The sequence below is a fragment of the Passer montanus genome, unplaced genomic scaffold (genome assembly GCF_014805655.1).
Source record: "Passer montanus isolate IOZ18808 unplaced genomic scaffold, ASM1480565v1 scaffold7, whole genome shotgun sequence".
NCBI classification, from domain to species: Eukaryota; Metazoa; Chordata; class Aves; order Passeriformes; family Passeridae; genus Passer; species Passer montanus.
The window spans coordinates 1,067,692-1,090,965 of record NW_024372147.1 but is presented as its reverse complement, the minus strand read 5'-3'; the positions used below and the strand labels follow the sequence as shown (position 1 = coordinate 1,090,965).

The 23,274-nt window shown below is 36.5% G+C and overlaps 1 protein-coding gene across 1 annotated transcript in view; it reads left to right on the top strand.

Moving 5' to 3' along the window:
- LRRC2 (leucine rich repeat containing 2) overlaps window positions 1–23,274 on the top strand; it is a 94,037-nt gene that overhangs the window by 7,332 nt on the left and 63,431 nt on the right. The window contains exons 2-3 of the mRNA XM_039729748.1: window positions 4,080–4,225; window positions 14,885–15,095. Coding sequence (XP_039585682.1) covers window positions 4,101–4,225; window positions 14,885–15,095 — 336 coding nt within the window. The 5' untranslated portion in view covers window positions 4,080–4,100. The remainder of the gene's footprint in view (window positions 1–4,079; window positions 4,226–14,884; window positions 15,096–23,274) is intronic.

Genomic DNA, 23,274 nt, shown 5'->3' with positions numbered 1-23,274 from the left:
AATTCTGAGGCGTTATGATGGACAGCTCTCACCTCCCACCCAAGTTTGTCCTCTGCTTGGTGTTACCAAGGAAGAAAACCCTACAATGCCTTGCCGTTTAGTGCAACATGTGGGTAAAAGCTGTATATGGATAAAAGCAATATGTTGATAAAATGAACTTTTCTGACCTAGTGTTTAATAAATCAGTGTCTCAATAAAGAATGGATGACTTAACCTGTGAGACAGGAAGGTGAGAAACAAGTCAAGGAAAAGGAGTGCTTTCACAGTCGATTCAGACTCTCTGTTGATTAAGGCCATCTAGTTCCAACAGAGGTCAAGTGTCCAGCTGCAACTTCACTGTCTCACAACAATTCAGCTTCTGCAACAGCCTTTCTACCAAAACACACTTCTATGAATTGGTCTATTAAAATGAATTAGACTCTTCAGAGTGACTGCTGGTCTGCAGTTACTGTGAGGGGTGAAGTTCTTGTCATTGGGTTTCTTCCTCCTGTAAGCAGAGGTGAACATTTTATTTTATGAGGTAAACAGTTCCTGTAAATTAGTAGCAAATATGTTTTAGAAGGACAAACCTTTCCACAGAGAATAAGGTCACTGTTTTAATTACACTGTTTTAATGGGGTTTTGACTCAGCTGCTGTCATCTGTTAGTTCCAGAAAGGTTAGGAAGGATTTTTGCCTCATTTTTAGTGCTATCAAAGATAAACAAGAAATAGTTGCAGCTTTATGAACAACAAAGATAACATTTATATAAACATCCTAAGATACAGAAGGGCTTGTGAATAGAATGATACTGGTCTCTGACCAGTTTCTGAGCCAATACTTGTTGGTATTTGAGAGGGTCTTTCTTACTGAGATGACTAATAAGGTGAGCAGGTACCTTTTCTCTGGACATATCTACACATAATTCTTTTTAGTCCATGCTGTGCATTTTCCAGAGGACATGAGGGTGTTTTTCTGGCTCAGAATAAATTATTCCTTTATATCCTATGTACTACAGAGGGATGTGTAGGTGAAAGGGGGTGAAAGAGAATAGCCACAGTTGCAAAGTTAAGGGAAAAAATACAGAGGGGAGAATAATTTCCCCTTTGTCCTCAATATTATAACAGAAGGACAGATAATAAATAGACCAAGCTGAAGGACACAATGCTTGGAAAAAATGATCACAGTAGCATCTGAGGGAAAATTATAGACATGAGCTTGAAAACACACAGGAAAGGATGGGGAGGATTGCTCTTTAACTGATAAGTAGATGGTAAAGAAGGGTTTTCTTCTACTGTTTATTTTTTCCCCCTAAGCTTATAAATGGTATAATAAATGTGTTCTCTAATAAAAGCCCACACAAAGTTAAAATAACTGATTTTCCTCTGTTGGTAATCTAGCTACTGTTTATGAGAGCTAGTATATTGTGGTGATTGTATCACGACTAGTGACTCTGAGCAAGAAAGTATAGTTCCACTTCTATCAAGATTTGTTTGTGTACTTGCATTAGAGATTTAGTAGGTGATTAGTTTCTTATGCTGGTACTGAACCACTGTAAGGAGCACCATCTTGTAAGATATGCTGTGTTTCACACAGAGAATCACAGAATGGCTTGGGTTGGAGAGGATCTTAACGATCATCCAGTTCCAGGACAGGGATGCCTTTCACTGGACAGGGTTGCTCAGACCCCCACCCAGCCTGCTCTTGAGCATGGATAGGTAATCCACAGCTTCTCTGGGCAACCTGTTCCAGTGTCTCACCACCCTCACAGTAGAGAGTATCTTTAGAATATGTAATCTAAACCATCTCTTTCAGTCTGAATCCATTGCCCCTTGTCTTATTATTACGTGCTCTCTCCATCTTGCTTGTAGATTTCCTTCAGGTACTGGACAGTTACAATTACCCCAAAGCCTTCTCTTCTCCAGGCTGAACAATCCCAATTCTTCCAGTCTTCTCAAAGGAGAGGTTTTCTCCTTTAATCTTCCTGGTGGTCATTCTCTAGACTAACTCCAACAGGTCCATGTCTTTCCTGTGCTGAGGAACATAGAGGAGGATGCAGCACTCCAGGTTGGGTCCTCATTAGAGTGGAGTAGAAGGGAAGAATCCCCTCCCTCAGTTGGTTACCATTCCTTCTGATGCACTCATTTGGCTTTCTGGGTTGGGAGTGCCCGTGACTGGGTCATGTCCAGTCTCTCATCCACCAGCACCCCTAAGTCCCCCTGGTCAGGGCCACTCTCCATCTGTTCATCCCCCAGCCTGTATTTTAATGGGTTGTCCTGACCCAGGTACAGAACCTTGCCCTTGCACTTGCACTTAGTGCAGCAAGTTGCACTTGTGCCAAGCGGGAAAGTGGAAAAATAAGTGGGAAATTCCCATAGGCCCAATTTTCAAGCTTGTCCAGGTCCCTCTGGATGACATTCCATCTTCCAGGTGTATCAACACCACTCAGCTTGGTGTCCTCTACAAATTTGCAGAGGGTGCATTTAATCCTTTTGTGTATGTCATAAAGGAAGATATTGACTACTACTGGTACCAATACAGACTCCTGTGGGACACCACTTGTCACTGGTGTCCATCAGGACTCTAAGCTATTGTCCACCACCCTCTGTCAACCTAATTCTTTATCCATCCGACATTCAACCTGCTGAATCCATGTCTTGCCAGATTAGAGAGAAAGACATTGTGGGGGACTGAGTCAAAGGCTTTACAGAAGTCCAGATAAATGGCATCTGTAGCCTTTCCCTTGTCCACTAGTGTAGTCCCTCCATCATAGAAGGCCACTATATTGGTCAGGCAAGAGTTGTCCTTAGTGAAGTCCTGCTGGCTATCCCAAATCATCTTCCTGATCTCTTTGTGCCTTAGCATAGTTAGGAGGATGATCTGTTCCAGGACCTTCCCAGGCACAGAGGTGAGGCTGACAGTTTGGTAATGCCCAAAGTTCTCCTTTCTAACTTTATTAAGGATAGATGCAGTTTTTCCCTTTTTCCACTCACCAGGAGCTTCCCTTGGATGTTCCCATGATCCTCTGCATATCAGGGAGATTGGCTTGTCAACTCTGCCAGCCAATTCCCTCAGAACTCTGATATGCATTCATCAGGCCCCAAAAACTTATGTATGTTCAGGTTCCTCAGATGGTCATGAAACTGATCTTGTGGGAGGAAGTTTTCTCTTCCAGTCCACATCCTGCAGTCCACCCAGTCAAGAAGGGTGGGAAAAGAGGTTGCCATTAAAGAATGAGCAACTAAGTGTTTTCTTTGTCCATTGTTACTAGTTTTCCAACATTTTATATCAGAAGAGATATATATTTTTTGAGCTTCTTTTCTGGCTGACATCAGTTCTTAACTGTATGGAGCCTGATACACTGATACCAAGCCTTTGACTGTTGGAATGTGTTTCCATATGTGTTGTGGTTTAGGAATTGTATTCTCCAATTTAGTGCTCCTCCTCAAAACACACCAGACAATGTGCTGCTCTCTCACTGTGCCTGCCTACCCCTGTAGCAGGATCAAGGGAAGAATGAAGGCACAAAAAAGTAAAGATCATGGGTTGAGATAAGAGTGATTTAGTGGAAACAGCAATGAAATAATAATAAAAAAAAATTAAACAGTATTTTCAGGAATTTCACAAATTCCATTGAAAGAGGATAGTTTGAGGTCATAAAGATCAATACACAACAGCTCCAGATGAAGTGCTTTTGCATGATTTAAAATGAATAAATTCTTTATGAGCATTCATTATAATATTAGTCACAGAAACGATTAAAAATGCAGAACCTTTAAAGCTATTTTCATCAGTGTTACTTAATCAAACCAGTATTTTTTTTTGCAACTCTGTCTTTATCTTGAAAAGGAAAAAATGTAAAGAATACAAAAAATTCAGTGTGTAGCTGTTGCCATGGATTTTATGTAGAAGTGAATTGTATGCTACATTGATTACTGCCAGCACAAAACCCTAGATAAATTGGGAAGATGGAAAACATACTATGTTAATATTTCTTATGACTTCAGCTCTTTTCCCCAGACAATTTTAATGAAACCTGATAGTTTGGAGCTTTATTTATCTCATTATTCCTTTTTCTGAACAATTGGCTTGTTTTTGCAGGAGAAGCTTAATGTCAACAATATGGGGCATCAGGTGATAATATTTGACTTTTCTGTCATAAGAGGACTATGGGAAACTCGAGTTAAGAAGAGCAAAGAACGTCAGAGGAAGGAGAAAGAAAGATTAGAACAAAGTGCTTTGGAGAAGTAAGACAACTTTTGTGTTATTGTTTTTGACCAAATCTGTTCTTATTATCCACTAACATTGCCATATACTAAACATAATAAATAGAAATATATGTAACAAATGTAATGAATATACTAAAAAAAAATTGTTGATTATTAAAATTTTGGGGTTTGGGTTTGATTTTAATGACATCTTGCTTCCTTTCCTCACATGATAGTAGGAAAATGCAGCACAAACAATACTCATGTTTCATTAGTTTATGCTCTTTCCTATGTAGATTTTAATATATTAATAATATATTTTATTGTTTAACATAGACATAAATTGAAGAGAAAAATAACATATGTTTGTAACTTTCTATTTTAATATACTGCATAAAAGTAGGGATTATTAATTATAGAATGAGTGAACATATGCTCACAAGCTTCAGGACTAAAAAATACTTTAAGTATTTTTGTTGTGTTGAGAGGAGAAAGAAAAGGAGTTAAATAAGTGGGCATATTCAATTGTTTCTGAATAGGTAATGCCAAAAAGAATAAGAATTATTAGGTTATTTTTTCTTGTGGTATTAAAGAAGGCCTTGATTATAATGCTTACCTCCAATGATAATTTTATGGGTTTTATTACACTGGATTTTTTTTTCTTTAAGCAATGTTTTGTTTACCATATGACACTGTTAAATATTAAGCTGCATTAGGAAGTTTGAAAACATAAGACTTATGAATTTCCTCTCTCTGAAAGTAGAACAAAATAAAAATCAAAATAAAAATCACATTCTGTTTTAAAAATAAAATGCACAGTGTTAAGCAATGCCCTTGTTTAAGAACATAATTGCATTGAGCCTTTATGTGGTGTTTCAGCACTCTCAGGATACCCTTACTAGCAGATTCTCACTACCAGGGCAGTTGCACTTGCAAGAGAACAGCTGGTCTAAGAGGAGACAAAGGTAATACAGAGTCTGACCGGCCTTTCTGGGACCTTTCTCTTCAAAACAGCCATAGCAGTAGTCTTGGTTTTCCCATCTCCACTAAAGCTTACCATAAAAGCTTTAATGTAATCCTAACAAAAACAGAAAAAAAAAAAAAAAAAAGAAAGAAAAAGAAGTTCATACTTTAGATTGAATTCTCTAGCGAAGATAGACATTCTTTTTGGTGTGAGCTGTGTCCTGGTTTCAACTAGGATAGAATTAGTTTTTTTCTTACTAACTAGTACAGTGCTGTGTTTTGGACTTAGTATGAGAATAATGTTGATAACACACTGTTGTTTAGATTGTTGCTAAGTAGTGCTTATGCTAAACCAAGGACTTTCCAGTGTCTCATTCTCTGCTAGCTGAACACAGATCTGGCAGGGAGCACAGCCAGGACAGCTGACCTGAACTTATGATATTCCATACCATAGAACTTTATTCTCGCCATATAAATTGGTGGAATTGGCTAGAAGTGAGTGATTTTGTTTCTCAGAAATCAACTAGAATTGTGTCAGCAGGTGATGAGCAGATGTATTTGACATTATTTATCTTGGATTTTCTTTCTCTCTTGTCATGATTATTATCACAATGAATATGAATAGTATTATGATATTTTACTTTGTTTCTATTATTAAGCTATATATTCAAAGCTATATATTCAAAGCAGAAGTATTACTTTTCTATCCTGATTTTTCTGCCCATTCTTCCGGGGGGGTTGGAGAGTAAATGTCTGTGTGGTACTTGGTTACCATCTGGGGTTAAACCATGACAGCTGAGAGATGGATGTTTGCTGTTTCTCAATGGTATAAAGCAAAAGCGAAAGGGCTTGGGATCAAATTTGATCAAACCTCCTTTCTGTCCTAATGTGGACAACATGTCAATATCCCCCTGCCACTTTTTTTTAATTTTTATTTTTATTTTTATTTTTTTTTTGTTTTGGTTTTCTGTGGTGCAGAAGACAACTTCTGAGTTCACTAGTATAAAAGAAAAAGATGCACAGTAAATTTTCTCTGTAAGAGGGAAAGAGGGTAGCCTTATGTCCTCTGAGGTAGCTGATTTGAGCTCCCATAGCTTTTGTCAGTAGCATATGTTAAGAATAAGTTCTTAGCGTGATTTATCTTTTCCTGAAACCAATTCATTTTCCCTGTTTTTTCAGTCTGTGGTTAATTACTGTAGACATACTGCTATTTGAAAGAGGGGAGCTTCACCACTTTTTCTGCATTTTTTCCACTAATGATGTCCAAATTAATTCTATTATCTTCCCATATCACTCAAAGATAGGAAATTTGAGATATAATGTACAGAAATAAAAGTTCCCAGGTATACTTGCTGCATGTGCAAAGGATCTTTCTCCCTTTAAATTGCAATTTGTGTATTGTACTTTGTTTAGTTGTGTCTTTGTGCATTCAGATTGCTTTCCAGTTAGTTCTACTTGTAGAGCTCCTGGAAAAAAATGAGGAAATAGATTAGCCTTTGTCTCCTGAGTATGAGTGATCAGTATTACACCCACTGAAACAAATGGCAAAGTTCGTGCTCATTCTCATGATGCTGGCCTTGTAGAATGGTCAAAGCTGATAGAATAATGGTCAAAGTAATAAGAATATTAGTAATAATATGCCAAATTCAGTTAAAAGAAAATGTTCATTGTTTTATGAGGTGTGCAGTGACCACTGGCATTTAGGTCCTAAATGTCAGCTCACAAGTTACTTGTTATGTGTTTTTCAGAGCTCTCAAATGTCAGACCAAAAATATGAGAAGACTTTGCTGATTTTTAACTTGAAAGTATAGATAAAATTATATTTCTAATTTAATAATAGAAATAGTGTTTCCATATATAAATACATTTAATTATTTTATGGAGTTCTGCATTGATCAAATTCAGGTATCATACTCAGGGATTAAAGTTTTACTATTGTCAGGTAGGCTTACTGAAATCAATGCAAGTTCATACTGTGTCACAGTAAGAAAGTATTTTGATCCAAAATTATAATTCCCAAAAGACATTTAGAGAGGGAACTTTCCTGAAATGAAGACTACATTCTAGCATTTAAGACTCTAGATATTCACTTTTGTTAGAAGACAGAGTGAATTCTTAAGTAGTGTTGAAATTAATAGAGTTTCTCTGCAAATACACTCGTGCAACAGAGTTGGGAATCTGGTCTTTGGGTTTGGGGTTTTTTTTTGTGGGTTCCCCCCCCCTTTTTTTTATTTTCTTTTTTTTTTTTTAAACCAGTTTTTCTCAAAGTGGTTATAATTTGCTAATACCTTTGAGATTGTGCAGTTTCTTTATATTCTGTGTTATTATGTAAAATGATCTGATAATATGCAGTGAAACGTAGTATGTATTATTTGAGGACAAACTTCCAGTCAGCCTCTAGGGAGCTCTGTTTGCCATGGGGCAAGGTAATTTAGTTCATGCAGCCTCATTAAACTGTAAGATAATTTTTGACTGAAGATTTTCTTCAGAGGAAAATTCCACAATTGAATGAAAAGCTTCAGCTGAACATTAATGGTGAGGTCTTGTAAAAACTTGTTTACAAGGTAGATGTTTAAGCAACTGGCCAGTGAAAGCTGATTCTCGACAGCCAACTACTGAGAATAAGGGCCTTCTGAGGTACTGGTATCAGATAAATTTTCTTTATGGATTTAATTCAGTCCTCTGTTTCGTCTTTGGTTTTGTGGGACTGTGAAAGTGTGACAGTTTGAAGAACACATGTAAACCAACAACTAAACATAAAAAGACAAAGAAATGGAACAGTGTTGGGTAGGCTTATTTTCATTGTATGTCATCTTTTTGATCCTGTCAGACAAGCCCATTTGAAATCTCCCATAGGATATGAACTACAAACTGTTAAAAAAGTGTGTACTGTCCTGAGATTTCCTATATGTTTATGAAAGTGCATATTATGGAAAGAAGTGTGTTTGTTTATAGCACTGTTTCATATTTAGTCTTCTAGATTCTTGTAGTGGTGATCTTTTATTAAAACCATCTTTTATTGTTCCCCAAAATCCTGAATACTGTCAGATGACCTTGATGTGGTATGATGATTTTCCTCACCGAGATTTCCTTTTTTTTTTTTTAAGGGAAAAAGAGTGAATGCTTACATTTAGCGTTGTTTTTTTTTTTTTTTTGAGGGATGGCAACATGTTTGTCATTTGTGTGAGAAGTGGGTAAGATAAATCTGAAGGCTGACAAATTAAACATTCTAGTGAGGAAATGATGCCAGAGCTCTTTGCCCAGATTAGCTATCTAAATCTTTGCTGTGAAATGGCACGGCCGTCTCTGTCCACCAACAAACATGCATGAAAAATAAAAGTTTGTTCAGCTACCTCTTCCTCTGTCTCTTCTTCAAAAATTTCTTCTCAAAGTCTGGATAATTCAATGTGCATGGATTATTTCTTGAGTTGTATACTTAGTGAATATTAAAAGTAAAAAACAACAAAGAAAACTGCATTTTGCAGACAAGCTGACTTTTTTTTTTCCCTGAGAGTTTACATGTTTGTTTAATAAAAAAGATTTTTCTCTCTCTGCCAAACTTCAGTGTTATAACTCTATTTGTACCTTAACTAAGAATTTATTTGTTGTGTTTATCTTTATTTTCCTACTCAAAACCCAATCCAGAACTTTTTCCAAGCTAGTCTAAAACTGGAGCTGGCAGCCCCTTGGCCACAAACACAAATTACAGTCAACAATTTTGGTTTCAATCTGCAGCACTAATAAAAATACTGTGTTATTTGCCTTTGTTTGTAGGCACTTGTGCATACAGACCATGCATCTAAAGTAATGCCCAGAAGTGCATTGTAAGATAAAAGCTGATGTTCAGCCACAATCCTTTAAATTGCATGGAAGAGCCTGGCAGTGATACTGAAATTGAATCAATCCAATTGAATTTGAAGCAAATGTTACTCATCCATCAGGAATATTATTCTGGGCTGAGCTCCAGTTCTACTGTGATGGCCTTCTAAAAATTCCATAGGATGATTCAATGATCCTGCACATCTAGTGGCTCTGATTTAAACATTGCTCAGGAGTTCTAAACTGGTGTTACCATGTAGTGTCCCAGTCAATTCTTGTGCCCTGGTTTAGAGGAAATAGTGCCATCTAACGAAACTTCCCTTCCGTACCTAGGAATCATAGCTTTCCTCCAAGAGCTTCTAATCAGACATTGAGCAAAGTGTACCTGCTGAAGGAAGAGTAACTGCAAGAAACCCAGTTACTCCTAATTTGCTCTTATGGCTCTGAAATCCCTACCAATGCACACTCCTTTTCCAAGATGGTTGCTCCTTTGAAAGGTTCAGTCACTGAGTTTATTGTAATTATTTGCATCAGGTTGATTAGATTAATTATTTTGTTAGAGAAAATAAAATTCCAAGGGAACTACCATGTCCTTGAAAAGAAATATGTATAATTATAATAATGAAAAATATATGCCATGAACCTTTTTTCTGAAGGTATAGTCCAATAGTGAAGAAACATTTGGGAAATGATTACCTGAAGAGGAATACAGCACTAACCAAAATGAAAATACTTGAATCTTCTATTTACCTGCTGGTCTTTTTTCATAACTGTAACATATTGCCCTGAAAGCTTACTGTAAAAAGGCAATATATTGGAAAATAACTTGCCAGAGTAAAATTCCTCTATACCACATACATCTGCCTTATTGACAGGTGTGCTTTTATGTTACAGATGTATAGGTATGCAACTTAATTTTCCTTTTTTTTTTTTTTGACAAACACAAGCAGCATGCAACCAGCCTTTTTTAAAATAAAGCTAACTATTTATATGATTGAAGAGGAAATACTAAAATGGTTAGCTGAGTTGAAACCTTACATCCCATCTGAGCCCTTTGAGAAAAATATTTTTCGTGTTCATAATCCCACCTAAATTAGGCTTGACCTTGCTATCTTCATTTTTCTTACTATTGAAAATAATAGTTGGTTTTTTTAACCTGACTTTAACTGTTTAATCAAGGCCTAGAGGAAGATGAAAATATTTTATTGTTAAATAGTATTAAAAAGACATAAACTTCAGCAGAGCTGTGGTTTTGTAGCTTATTTGTCATATGTGGAAAGATATGCTTTATTTTATATGTGTTTCTGGAATATGAGGAATCTTTAAAGTGTCAAGATTAGAAATATAATTTCTTAAAAGTATATTAGTATTTAAAAATTATTTTATTTGTGTGAGTATTTTTTTTTCGTTTTGCCTCACTGGTTTAGAGACCTTTTCTTTTAGATGTCTTTCTTAAAGATTCATGTAACAGCTTCCTGATATGACAAACATGGTGCAAATTCTGTATAATTTGAGGATTGTCACCAGATGAAGACTTTATTTTCATAATAATCCCTTAAAAAGTACCATCATCTCAATTTTTTGACAATGACAGAGCAGAATGACAGCCATGTAGCCAAATAGATCCCTTTGGTTTGGTCTGAACTGAACCTGCAAATTTACAGCTTTGTCATCTTTTCTTCATGATACACACTGGTTTGATATAATTTGCAACTCCAGGCCAGTAAGGCTCATAGTGATTAATTTGGGTAGTGTGCAACTTGAGGGTACAGCCAGGTGTTGTAAATTATTAGAACCTTTGCCCATGGGAAATATGATGTTTTCATTCTGAGATATACTGTACAAAATTATGCACTTTTGTTGCTCCATTATTAATTCACCTTCCATCTGTTCTAAATGTGCTTGTACACGATACTTGCATTCTTTAAAAGCCTAACAGAGCATGTTACCATAACTTCATGTACGAGTAAGGAGAAAATTTGACACAGGATTTCCATATCAGTGTGCAATATACATGCTGAATTCATTAATAAATTTAGTTTTTTACCCCTGTCTTTCTTCTGAGGTAAATATTTCACTGACTGATTTGCTTAACAATCATTTTTGTTGTATGCATTTTATTTTACTTGGCTAGCAATCACCTCTTGAATTTTTCGTTTTATCCTTATTATCAGCAGACTGTCAGAGGGCAGTTTATTTTTCAGCTTTAATGTAACTCCCTTCTTACCATTTTTTATATTCCTTGTTGTGGGAAAGTAATGTTTTAGACCTGAGTCCTCTACTCTAGTGTTCCTGGGGTCTACCAGACAGAGCCAGCGCAGATGTGTAGTAATGCAGCTTATTTTTTATTGAGCTAGGCTTTTTGACCTCTTATTTCTGTTAAGTTTCTAAAATTATTAGAATTTATACTGTCAGGCACAAGTCAGTAATTTTTTTGGGCCTGAAAGAAGAGCAATGAATACAAAACCCCTCCATTTTGTATTGCATTTTGTGCAATTTTTTTTAGTACACTAAAGTATGCACTGAGTGAAATATTTATTGTTTTGATAGACAATGAAGGAATTCCATGGGAATGAGAGGGTAGTAATACAAAATTAAGCTTTACAGAAGAACAGACAACTCTGTCTGAGGGACTGGAGAATGTGAGAAAGAGCAGAACAGCAGTGGTAAGTAAAATTTGGAATATTTTAGTAAAAAAATAATTCTACTTGTTTAATCCTATGGTCCTTATGACTCTTGCCTCTTTTGTTCAGATAATTTTATTCTCTTCCTTGAAATTCAGTTAACACCTTCCCCACACACTTCATTTCCTAGCCGTACAGAACTTTTATATCTATATAGCTATACTCACTGGTACACAAGTTTTGGAACAAAATGTGAGAAGGTGTTTTGGGACTGTTTGTTTTTCCTTATGTGCATAGAAATATTGGTTTGTAGCTTTCCCTAGCAACCTATTGCTATTACAATATTCACACTCTGTTGTGTTGGCATTCAGTACAAATGACAGATTGAATAGTTAAAATCAAAACTAAAAATTGAATGGGCTCATGTGTCAAAGCATCTGAATTGATTTTGAACTATCATGTCTGCTGATATGGAAATTCTGTCATCTGAGCACTTCTAGACTGCAACTGGTGGGGATACCCTTAGCAGGGCTGCTTGGTCAAATCAGATGTTTGGATATTTCTCCCTCTTTAATTGAAAATTTAGAAATATTAGCCACAACTTGATGACATATCGCAGTGTGGGCTAAGGAGCTGTATCTGTTTTAATCTATTTTCTTGTCTTTGTCATATCAAGTAAACTCAGACAATATTTGTGGAGATATTGTAAATAGTTGGTGGACTGTGCTAACACCTTTAGCCAACAATAGGGACTCCCTGGGCTGAATGTTTTTCTGTCTGCCCAGTCTATCTTTTGTTAACTCACATTTAATCACAGCTTGCTGTGGTATGAAACATTCCACAATGCAGTAGACACTGAGAGAAACTAGGAGATTTATTTCAAATATATTTTAGTACTCTCACACCTCCCCTACTGATACTTTTTAATACAAGGAATTCTTCCAGATGTTGACTTGTGAAGTACAGCTTGATCTCTCTAATGAAAACTGAAGCCAAGAATGAGTAACATTTCTGCAGGTATCAATAACTTCTATAACTATTCCTTCATTGCTCCTTTCATATTTTGAGAAGTTATTGTTCCCATCATCTCTCTGAATCTTCTTTCATCTGATATGCTACAAATCCTTTTCTTACACATTTGCATACCTGCAGTAACTTAATTTTCTTTTTTGGTGCTTATCAGAGATCATGTTTCTTTCTAATTTTTTTAATTTGAAGGTAAATACAATTTTATCTTTTAAGAAATATTTCTGTAATTTTTGAATAAGGGACAAAGAGATCCTTACTGTCTTTTCATTAGAATGCACTTAGTCAGAATTTGTCCTGTCTTCCTATAGTCTGTCAACATTTTATCCAGTGAGCTACCTTTTAACCAACCTCACAGTTAATTCACCTCCTGAAATATTTGTAGAAGATGTCACTTCGGAATACATTGAAGTCATTGTTACAGTAGGGGCTTTCTGCAGTTCTCTTATGTTCCATGTATAGTGTGCTGCTCCTTGAAACTCTCCTCCGGTGGTCGCTCAGGCTTGCTCCTCTGATAAATGGTTATATGTATTTTCCAAAAGTGTAGAAAGTGCCTGCAGTGTGTCTCTGGTCTCTGTGCTCTGTGTCTTTGCCATTGCTGTGCTCTCTGCTTCCAAAACTCTCTAAAATCCCCTGAGATTTCTGTAAGTGCCACAATATATACAACTGTCTCAATACCTTTCTATCTAGGCATGCAGTTTTGCTCTCTAAAGACTATTTTTGATAGCATTAAGTCATCTATGACTTTTAATCTGTGTTACTACATTTCCATAAGAGTGCTCTGCATTGAGGCTTCATACCTTGTTATAGATGTCCAAAAATAATTTATTTCAATAACAATTTGAGACAAGCTTCTTTCACCTAAGTTTATAGTGGGTTTCTTGTATGTGACTTAAAACTCGACATTCTGGCTTTAATCCTGACAGATCTGTGAGTCTTTTATGATGGAACCATGGCATTGGTGGATAGGGGCAAAGCAATTGACATAATCTACCTGGATTACGCAAAGCATTCAATGCTGTCTCACATGCCATGTTTGACTGTAAATAGGGGGTCATGGATTTGAGAGATGAACCATCTAGTGGATAAAGTACTGGCTGGGTGGCCACTACACTTTGCATGCAGCCACCCAGCCATGATGGCTAATGGGTGACGATCCCTCTAGAGTCAGTGGGGTTGTAAGTACGTGATCTTCATCGTCCCTTCACACCCAAATAATTCTATTACTTCCAACTTCTCTCTCATGTGGCATTTTTTTTTTTTACATCCTAGCGTTGTAGAGAAGAACCCCATAACTAAGTGGTAATATGTGCAAAGATTTTGTAACTTCCTATTTGAACTTTTTAAATTTCCATGTGTTTCTCTTTCTAGGATACAATGTATTTACTTTCTCTAGGGCTACTTAATCCTGAACTTTATGTTGTTCTTAAACTCTCAGTTTTCTTCAATCCTTTAGATTAAAGTTTCTGTCAGAGGATGAGATCACATAAATGAGTCTTATGTACCACAGGATATAGAATTCAAAGTGTGAGGTCCGATTTATGATACAAGGGGCCCTCCAGAGTCTTGTTTTGGTGTAAGAAAGGCTTACTTCTGTTAATCAATGAGTTCTTTAATTGACTAAATTGAAATAAATCTCTCTTAAATAAAAACATGAGCTCTTAACAATGCTTAATTATATCAAATTGAATTTGCACCTGAAGTTTTGTGAAAAAGCTTGCCTTGGAGATGATGTAGAAGTTACTGAAACTGAATCTGAAATCAGTTGGCGTGTGATAACTTTGACCTTTTCTTTCTAAGAAGATATTGGTGTAAAAATAGAAATAAATCATTATAGTTGATCAAGAAAGGGCAGGGAAAAAAGGCACTTCTTACCTTTTCCCAAAGAAAATGTTTTCCTATATCACCAAGTACTTGATTTCGTTTATGCATGTAATTTATTCTGTGAGAATATATTTCCTATCCTATCAAAATAAAGGGTATAATTTTTGCTCTTTTCTGTTACAGTTTGCTCAGTCTCCACTTTTCTATTGTTCTCTGCATCTCATTGTTTTATAGTCAGTGAATGAAATCCTGATCACTTGAAATGTATACGTACCTTAGCCTACTCCAGGAAAGCATATTTTCTTGGTATGCATATATAAAAAATAGCCAATACCTTAGATGAATAACTATATTTAGTTAAGTACTTTTGCAAACACAGATTAAGCTTTAGAACTTACCTGCCGTATTTTTTTCCCATAAGCATTTTTTTGCACTATTTCAGGATAAAACAGGAATGGAATTTGATACTAGAGTGCCGTAAGAAAGGTATTCCTCAATCAAAATACCTCAAGAATGGCTTTGTAAACATCAATGAGAAGAACCTGGACATCCATGGAAAGAATCCTCAGCTCAAGAAGAATCATGCCTTGTCAGATGGAGCAAATAAAGAACGGAACAAGTTTATTTTTCAGCTTTCTGGAGAGCAGTGGACGGTAAGTCTAATGGAAAATATGTTTCTGTTGGTGAAGACTTTGTGTTTCATAGACTATAGCTTTTAATCCTACCCTTTTTATGGCAAATATGAAACTGATGCTTTTGCACAGTGTTAGAAGTGACAAAGTATTTTCTACCCCATCCTGAACTAGTGGTTTAGTTTTCAGGTATTTGTATTTTAAATTCTCTGCTGATACATGTAATTCATCCTTCTCATAAGTTTTGGTATGGACAATAATATTGCAACAAGGTCTTTTTCACTAAAATTCCCTAGAGTGTGAAGAGAGATGAAAATAACATTTGTTGTCTTATTGCTGTCTTCTACTAATCAGAGATCTGTGTTATTGCTCTAATGGTGTGATAACACTTTCTCAAGCTCTGCTCAGTTTAAAATTAATATTAGCAACAATTCACAAGGGTCTTATTGAAAAAAAGCACATCTGACTTGCAGATATTTTTGATGTGAAATAGCAGCTTGCAGGTAAGATGTGAATTAGTGCTGGCTTGAAATTGAGCAAGTGTTGGGTTAGAGTTAGTCTGAAGATTTCTGGAGTTGTAAAAGCTTTGATTGAAATGTATTTAGAGAAACATTACTTTATTAATGATAATGTGAAATCAAAATTTTGAATTTCATGTAGTATTGTCATTCAAAAAAATATAAGTTAAAACATTGATAAAAAAAGCTAGAATTATTTTTTGATTGACATGAAGTGTAACTTTATCCTAGATTTGATCTTGAATCTGATGGTATTTTCTTTTTCAGTTTTCATTTTTCTTTCTTGCTTTAATTTTCTTCTGAATAAACATACAGTATTTGAAATTTCTCATCTATAGAAAACCCTGGCTCTTATTCATCTTACTAAGGAGCCTCTTTTTGCAACTGAACCCAGTCATTCACCTGGAAGGACTGGTTTTTGGGGAGCTATCACATTTCTTCTTTCAAGAACTTGGGATTTTGAAAGTGATGTGTAAGATGTGCAGTCAAACACTGCATTCTTTTGGGTATTGTAAACCTTAGAGGTACTCTTTAGGGAAAAAAATAAAGAGAGAGGGAGAGATTACAGCTCCTTAGACTCTGATATAGTAGCACCTGCAAATATCTTTAATGCCTCCGGGTGTCGAGAGTTGCATAATTGAACTTTTCTGTTACTTATTCCCTTTTGCCAAACCATTAAAATTTTGCTTTGTCACCATAAACTAGGCTTACGTTAGGAAGCAAAATCAAACACACATGTTTTATTCTGTTTTCCAGAATATTTAATTTTAATTTGATGTTCTGAAAAATCCAATTTAAGAGAAATTGGTGTACTGTCATGTACTGTTATATTATGTCACCTTGAGCAGTACATTCCTAACCATCATGAGTTTTGATATCTTCTTATCAGGTGCTCAGTATGTCCATTTCAAACATGCATCAAGTCTCATTGTCCAGCTCTAGCCTAACTAAAGTGGGTTTCCTGCTTCAACAACAAACTGTGACATAGTTCAGATATCTGTGGACAAAAATACAATCACAGCTGTTTTATTCAGATCAGTACTCCTTCAAAATTGAAATGTCACTTTCTAACAGATGACAATTATTTTAAAATTGTGAAAACTCACTTGACAAAGTTCTGAAGGAAGTGTATTTCCACTTACTGCAGAAATTTTGTTGTTTTTGTCTTATATAAATAATTATTTTGCTTTTTAAAATCTGAACTGTTGTTTCTGAACAAAAGACAGAATCAGCTGCTATAGTCTTTTCTCCTATGGCTTTCTCACAAAAAGAAAGGATTCACTTTTAAGCAAAATGAATTTTCAGATGATAAAAACAATGCTGCACAGTCTGGCAATCTGCACATGAACAAAATCTGTGGACATATGACAGTTTTCTCGGAGACGTTTGTATGTTATGTAGCTGGGAGGTGGTGGTGTCAATTGTGATTTAGGGGTTTTTTTTATGTGTTTTGCACACAAATACGTCTATGAGTTGAAAGTTTCAGTGATTAAGCACTCAGGGACTTGGAGAAGTCTGAGCTGGGATTACCTGTGCAGATTTATGGGCACATAACAAGCTGGATTTGCTGTTGACTGGCCACTTACCATTGGCAGCAGCAAACAGCACAGTCCTGTAAAGTATCCATTTGGGGACGAGCTGCTGAATCTTCTATCTTCCTTTTAGCTGATAAGTATTTCTATTATGTTTCCCCTTTTCTCTCATCTATGAAGCAGTAATATATCCTCTAGACAGTTGATAGCTAAATCTGAGCAGGTTGTTGGTGTGACTTAGAGGTTTAATTTTGAGAACAAGGCTTGCTTGTACCATTTCTTTTTATGGATGCTGGGAAGCTAAGTTACACAGAGGAGTAATCCCCAGCATAGGGATGCGGCTTTAACACATCCTTTTCATAGATCTCAGTGTCAGAGTGGCCAGGCTGTCTAGATGGTAAAAATGTAGCCTGGTTAGAAAGAAGCTGCTGCTTTGTGCTCTGTATTCATGTAGCATCTAGCTTAGTGATTCTGCGTTGAGTAGGAGGTTAAAAAATGGATTTGTAAAACACTCTATGATGGAATCATAGAATTGTTTAGTCTGGAGAAGACCCTTAAGTTCATTCAGACAAACTATTAACCTAGCAGTGGAGGGATGTAGCCATTGCCTTTGGTTGGTTATGCTTCAGCAGAAGCCCCATGAGGCTATCTGGCCCCTGGAGAATATGGTTTCTCCTTATCTCTGAGTATACCTTGCATAGCCAGAGTACTTGTGGATACCTAAGTATATTTACCAAGCCACAAGAGTTTGGGAAAACAAAAACTTGGGTAAATATTTTGAAAATAATCTGGATCGTGCCCTTTTGAAAATTATATCAGACCCACTTCTGAGAACCTTAATAAAGGTCAAAATCAGAGCACATTACATCTTTAGAATTCCTGTTAGGAATTCCTTCCTTTGAGACCTTGTGCCACTTTTTTCCCCGCCTCTCAAATATCATTGCTATGATAATGTATTTTCATAAGTGGAGACCCACTGTTCCTTGTAAAGTAATTATTTTTACACATCTGAGAAAAGATAAAGCTCTTTGACAGCAACAAAATAGTAAGGGAAAAAAGAGTAATAATTTTGTAATAATTAGCCTTTAACACTTTCTGGTATATTTCTACTATTAGTTTTCATGACTGTGGACGTCCTTAAAGGCATTTATTTCTGTGAAGAGGATGACTAGAGTGAGTGATTTAGGGATTTAAAGCCAAGGAATTATGACACAATGTTAAAGTAGACAAGGGAGCAGTGCAGTTTGTGCTTTTAACAAAGCTAGAGTGACAGTGAGATCAGTGAAAAGAAACTGAAAATAAGAAGAATTGAGCACAAATCAGGTTTTCTTAGAAGCAAGAATAACAGTCTTAAACATGATACAGCTAGCACTAGGCATGCCTTGCAAGGGAGAAGTACGGGAATGAAAAGTATTTTGATTCCAGGAAAACAAAAAGAGAAAATGTTAGATTGGAAGAGTAAATGACATACTGCATTGTCCTGTGTAGCTCACACAAAAATAAAAATCTCACACAAAAAAATACTAAGTTAGACAAATAGGCACAAAGTAGTAGCTAAAGAGGCTTAAAATCAATTTTACAGTGTATGAATTCTGAAATTATTGTTTTCTCTTTATGCAGACCCTTATTCAAGTCCCTCTGAATCTGGAAGACATTTTGTAACTTGAGCTGTGGTTTATCCATGTCTGTCCATGCAGTTAGCTTCAGCCTATGGGCAGTGGTTGATAACTACATTTATGAAATAGTCTTACCTTTGTCTGTCAAAGCTCCATCTGGCTGGGCCTGTTAGACAACAGCCTTAAGGTTCAGGGATCCTTGTCTCCCTTTTACATACCAGACAAATATTTTAGGCTGGACACTTTAGGGAAAAGTTCTTCACAGAAAGAGTGATTGGGCATTGGAATGGGTTGCTCAGGGAGTTTGTGGAATCACTGTCCCTGAAGATATTCAAGAAAAGCATGGATGTGGTACTTGGTGCTATGGTGTGACAAGGTGGTGTTAGGTCATAGGCTGGACTCAGTGATCTCAAAGGTCTTTTCCAAGCTAGTTAATTCTGTGATTCTGTGGTTCTGTGACTCAAGTGTCTGTCTCCCATGAGTGCATTTCTGCCAGCTGGAGACAGTAATGAATCAGTATTTGCAGTTGGGAAAGAAAAGCGCATACCATAAAAAATGGTCTGGTCTCATAATCACAGAATCGCAATCTGATATTGTGAATGAAATTGTATGGGTTTTCTTTTCTTTTTCTCTTTTAATATAAAAGGGGAAGAATCCAGTTGTGTTGCCCCAGCAGTGAGTCTCCTAAATCTCTCTGTGTTCGCAAAACTTTTGGGACTTTGAAAGCATGAGAATGGTGTGTTGTGCCACAAGTAATTTCAGGTTTCCAAGGTATGTTTCAGAAAAACATTCAGAAAAATTTGGGAGTTTTACAGGGAAACACACTGTGAAATATATATATACACACACACATATATATGGATTATGGACCTTTGAATTATGCGTTTGAATTGGATGCCTAGGAAAAAAAACCCACAACTGATACAACACTTCAGAACCTCTGTACACATAAACATGTATCTACTCAATTAAATTAGTTCTTCAGAGAAATAGCACCATTAGAACTAGAAACTGAGGCAAAATTATGACATGAATATTCATATGAATTTTTACATTAAATCACTTTAACTCTGTTTTTCCCCTCTGAGTGTTTACTTTCTGCTATTAATTAATGAATGTTTATTCTCTAGTGAATCAGTGAATTTTAAATATTTTTTCACAAAACATTCAGGATAAACAATTTTTAAAATATTGTGATATCAATATTGGCAGAGGAAAGCTGATGATGCTCCTCAAATACAGAGTAGTACTGCTCTTGGCTATGCTGCTTTTCCTAAACAGAGTATCTGGATGCATACCTACTTTAAAAAACTTTAATGTCAGATGTGCAAGTAAGTAAGCAGTGGAAAAATTTTTTACTCATAAATAATGATTTTCTTGCATTTAATTTGCTCATGAAACAAGGCAGCAAATTACTATATTTATATTTATTCTCACAATTTTATTGTCTAACATAATAAGTATTTTCACTGACAATAGAAAATTTCCATTGTTATTCCCAACTGTTTCTCACACTGATTAATTTCCTATAAAGCGTCAAAGAGCATTGCTGCATTGAATGGACAGGGAAAAATCTCTCTTGCACTTATGTAAATTCCAGAGATTTCCCCAGAGATTTCCCCCTGGAAAAAAAAAAAAACAACCAAAAAACCAAAATTTAAAAAAACCCAACCAACCAAACAGAAAAACCCAAAAGAAACAACAAACAAAAAAAGACATTCCTGACTCAGTCATGACCACATTTATTAAAGGTGGTCCCACAACATACTATATTCCACAGAATCATAGAATCAGTAAGGTTTGAAAAGACATCTAAGTTCATTGATTCCAACCATTAACCTAACACTGCTAGGTCCACCAACTAATCAGTGACCCAAAACACCTGGGGAATGTTTAGCCTGGTGACACTGCCAGATGTAATCTCTTTGCTTCTGGGCTCCAGCCAGTCAGGAGTGCAAGAGGCATGGGAGAGGCTAAGGGCAGGATCTCTGCTTGGCCCATGGAAGAGGAGCATGGGGGCTCTCCTGCCCTACCTGTCGGCATGGGCCTTGCCTGCTCTCCTATTTCTCTCAAGAAGCAACAGGCACAAGTAAGCAGAGTTGGCACATCATCCTATTTGATTGACATGTCCACAGAAAAGTCCCCCATGCTGCTCTCTTGGGAGTGTGATATCCCACCACAGATTTGTAAATGCTCACTGTTAAAAGGAATGACAAAACTCAGAGGGTCCAAAAAAGCTCACAGAATTTTATCAGTAAATTACTGTTACAATTTGATATTAAATTGCTCTGCCCAAATGAAGGTGCAAATGAGGCCAAATACTGGTACAATAACAACAATTTCACTTTGTGTACCAAGTTTATTAAGAGTATGGGGAAAAAAGACTGAGGTGGTGAGGAGGCAGAGAGAGATAAAGAGATAGTGGAGATAGTACAAGCAGAAGATAGCTACCTCTGAGTGCTTGTTTAAAGTATATGATGAAAATGTTATTAAGCCTTTCCTTACACCACCCTGTTACTTAAATTTTGCTCGGTGGTCACAGTCTTTGATCATAGCCTTCATCCATGATGGTGATGTGAACATACCATTCAGAAGGAGAAAATAAGGATGAAGCAGAAGAGACAGTGCAATAAACAATGTATGAAACAATTACCATTCCAATAATTTAGAAAATAAATCCAGTTAACAACATCATTCCAAACTGCAGTAACCATGAGCCCCTTGCTAAGGAGTTCTAATGATCAGAGTATAGACATCAACCATTACATCAGTCATTTGGCTTCATGGACTGAAATTCTGCAGTTTAGCCAGTCATTTTTTCATGTCAGCTCACTCTTCCTTAATGAAAGTAGAGGCATAATGAATGGTTATACAACATTCTGTGTTGACTAAATTTAAATTCCACATACATCTTGTTCTTTAAGTAATTGATCTTGTAAAGCCTTTTTTGATACTTGTTTGACTTGCAAGTTTAGTTCTCCAGAGGCATACTTTGTCCAATTGCTTGATGTATGCGTTTGCCATGTTATGTTTTTTATTGCCCTTTGATGTGGTCTGATAACTATATAAGGTGTATCTTAGATCTCAAAGCTAATCCAAATGGTACAAGACAGTTCCTCATCTTGCAAATCCAGGTATCATTATAGCCCATCAAATATATTTAGGAACACTGTGGTAGCAAAATAGTCTTTAGCAGGCAGTGGGGGTGAGGGATTGCACAAATGCTGCCAGTTGGATATGGGTTCAGTGCATCTTGATTTCCAGGAACTGGGCTCAAAGTCAAGCCACAGGGTGGAAAAGTCTCAGATTAGGCTTGTGGGGTATGTGCTTGGGAGTGGTAACATCCCTCAGTTCTTTGTCAAAGGGTACGAGATTGGGATAGAAGTGCAGAGATGACAGGCTATGGGCAGAGCTTCTCAGGTAGCCTTGATCCTTTTTTATTTGTGGCACAGTTTCTTGCTACACTGAGGTTAATATCTCAGCAGGGACACAAACAGCAACTCCCTTCCCAAGATTTTTTTTCTCTGAAGCAGGGCACTGAATTTTATTCTCTGGGATCTTTTAATCCCACATCTTCAAAGTGCTCAATAACATAGTTTTGAATATTTCCCACTTTATCTGTGTCTGGACCCCTAATCCATATATCATCAATATATTATTATCCCCTTATCTACTGGAATTGTAGATAATTTTTGGGCTAGGGTAAAATGTGCTAGCATGGAAGAGTCCTAGTCTCCCTGCAGTATTTCGTGAAAGTTTATCGCATCTCTTTGCACGTGAAGGCAAAACAAGTCCAATGGCTCTCCTGAAATGGAACCATAAAGTATATGTTTTTCACCTTGGTGGCAGCTAAACTTGGATGAGCTTCTTTTATTATGGCAATTAACTCAGAAGTGTTAGGCACTGCTGCTGTTAAAGGTGCAGTATTAGCATTTAATTTTCCATAATTCATGGTCAATCTCTGTTTTCTGTTTGGCTTTTTTACCGGGCAAAGAAAATAGTTACAAGGAGAGTGAGTGGAAACAACTATCTCCTTTTCCCACAAGTTTAATATCACATGAGAAATTCCCCCTGGACTTGACTGGAGGTACTTTTTATAGAGAGGTTTTCCTGCCCTGAAGGCAGATATCTCACTTGCCGGACAAATTTGTCATCATGAACAGTCCATTCTTTCAGACGTTTCTGGAAATGCATTTCTTGGAAGCCTTTGGGGGTTTTGGGTGGCTTTAATATCCCCCTACAGTCAAATGCTGCATCTTGGCCTTGTTTGTGTGCTTAGGTGGTACTGTGCTGTAGTTATCTCTGGAAGCTACAACAAGAATGTTTGTCCTGGAAAAGTGCTGCTCTACCTGGGCCAGCACAGCCTGCTGTGTGGCTGCCTTCTCCAGCCAATCCTGTTCTTTCCCATGACAGGTTATTACCAAAAATTCTTGGTTATTATCAACAATTCTTATCTTTTATTACCAAAATACGTGGCTGGATCCACAGCTATCCATCTGTATATAGTTGTTTGAGACATACACATTAGCCCCTT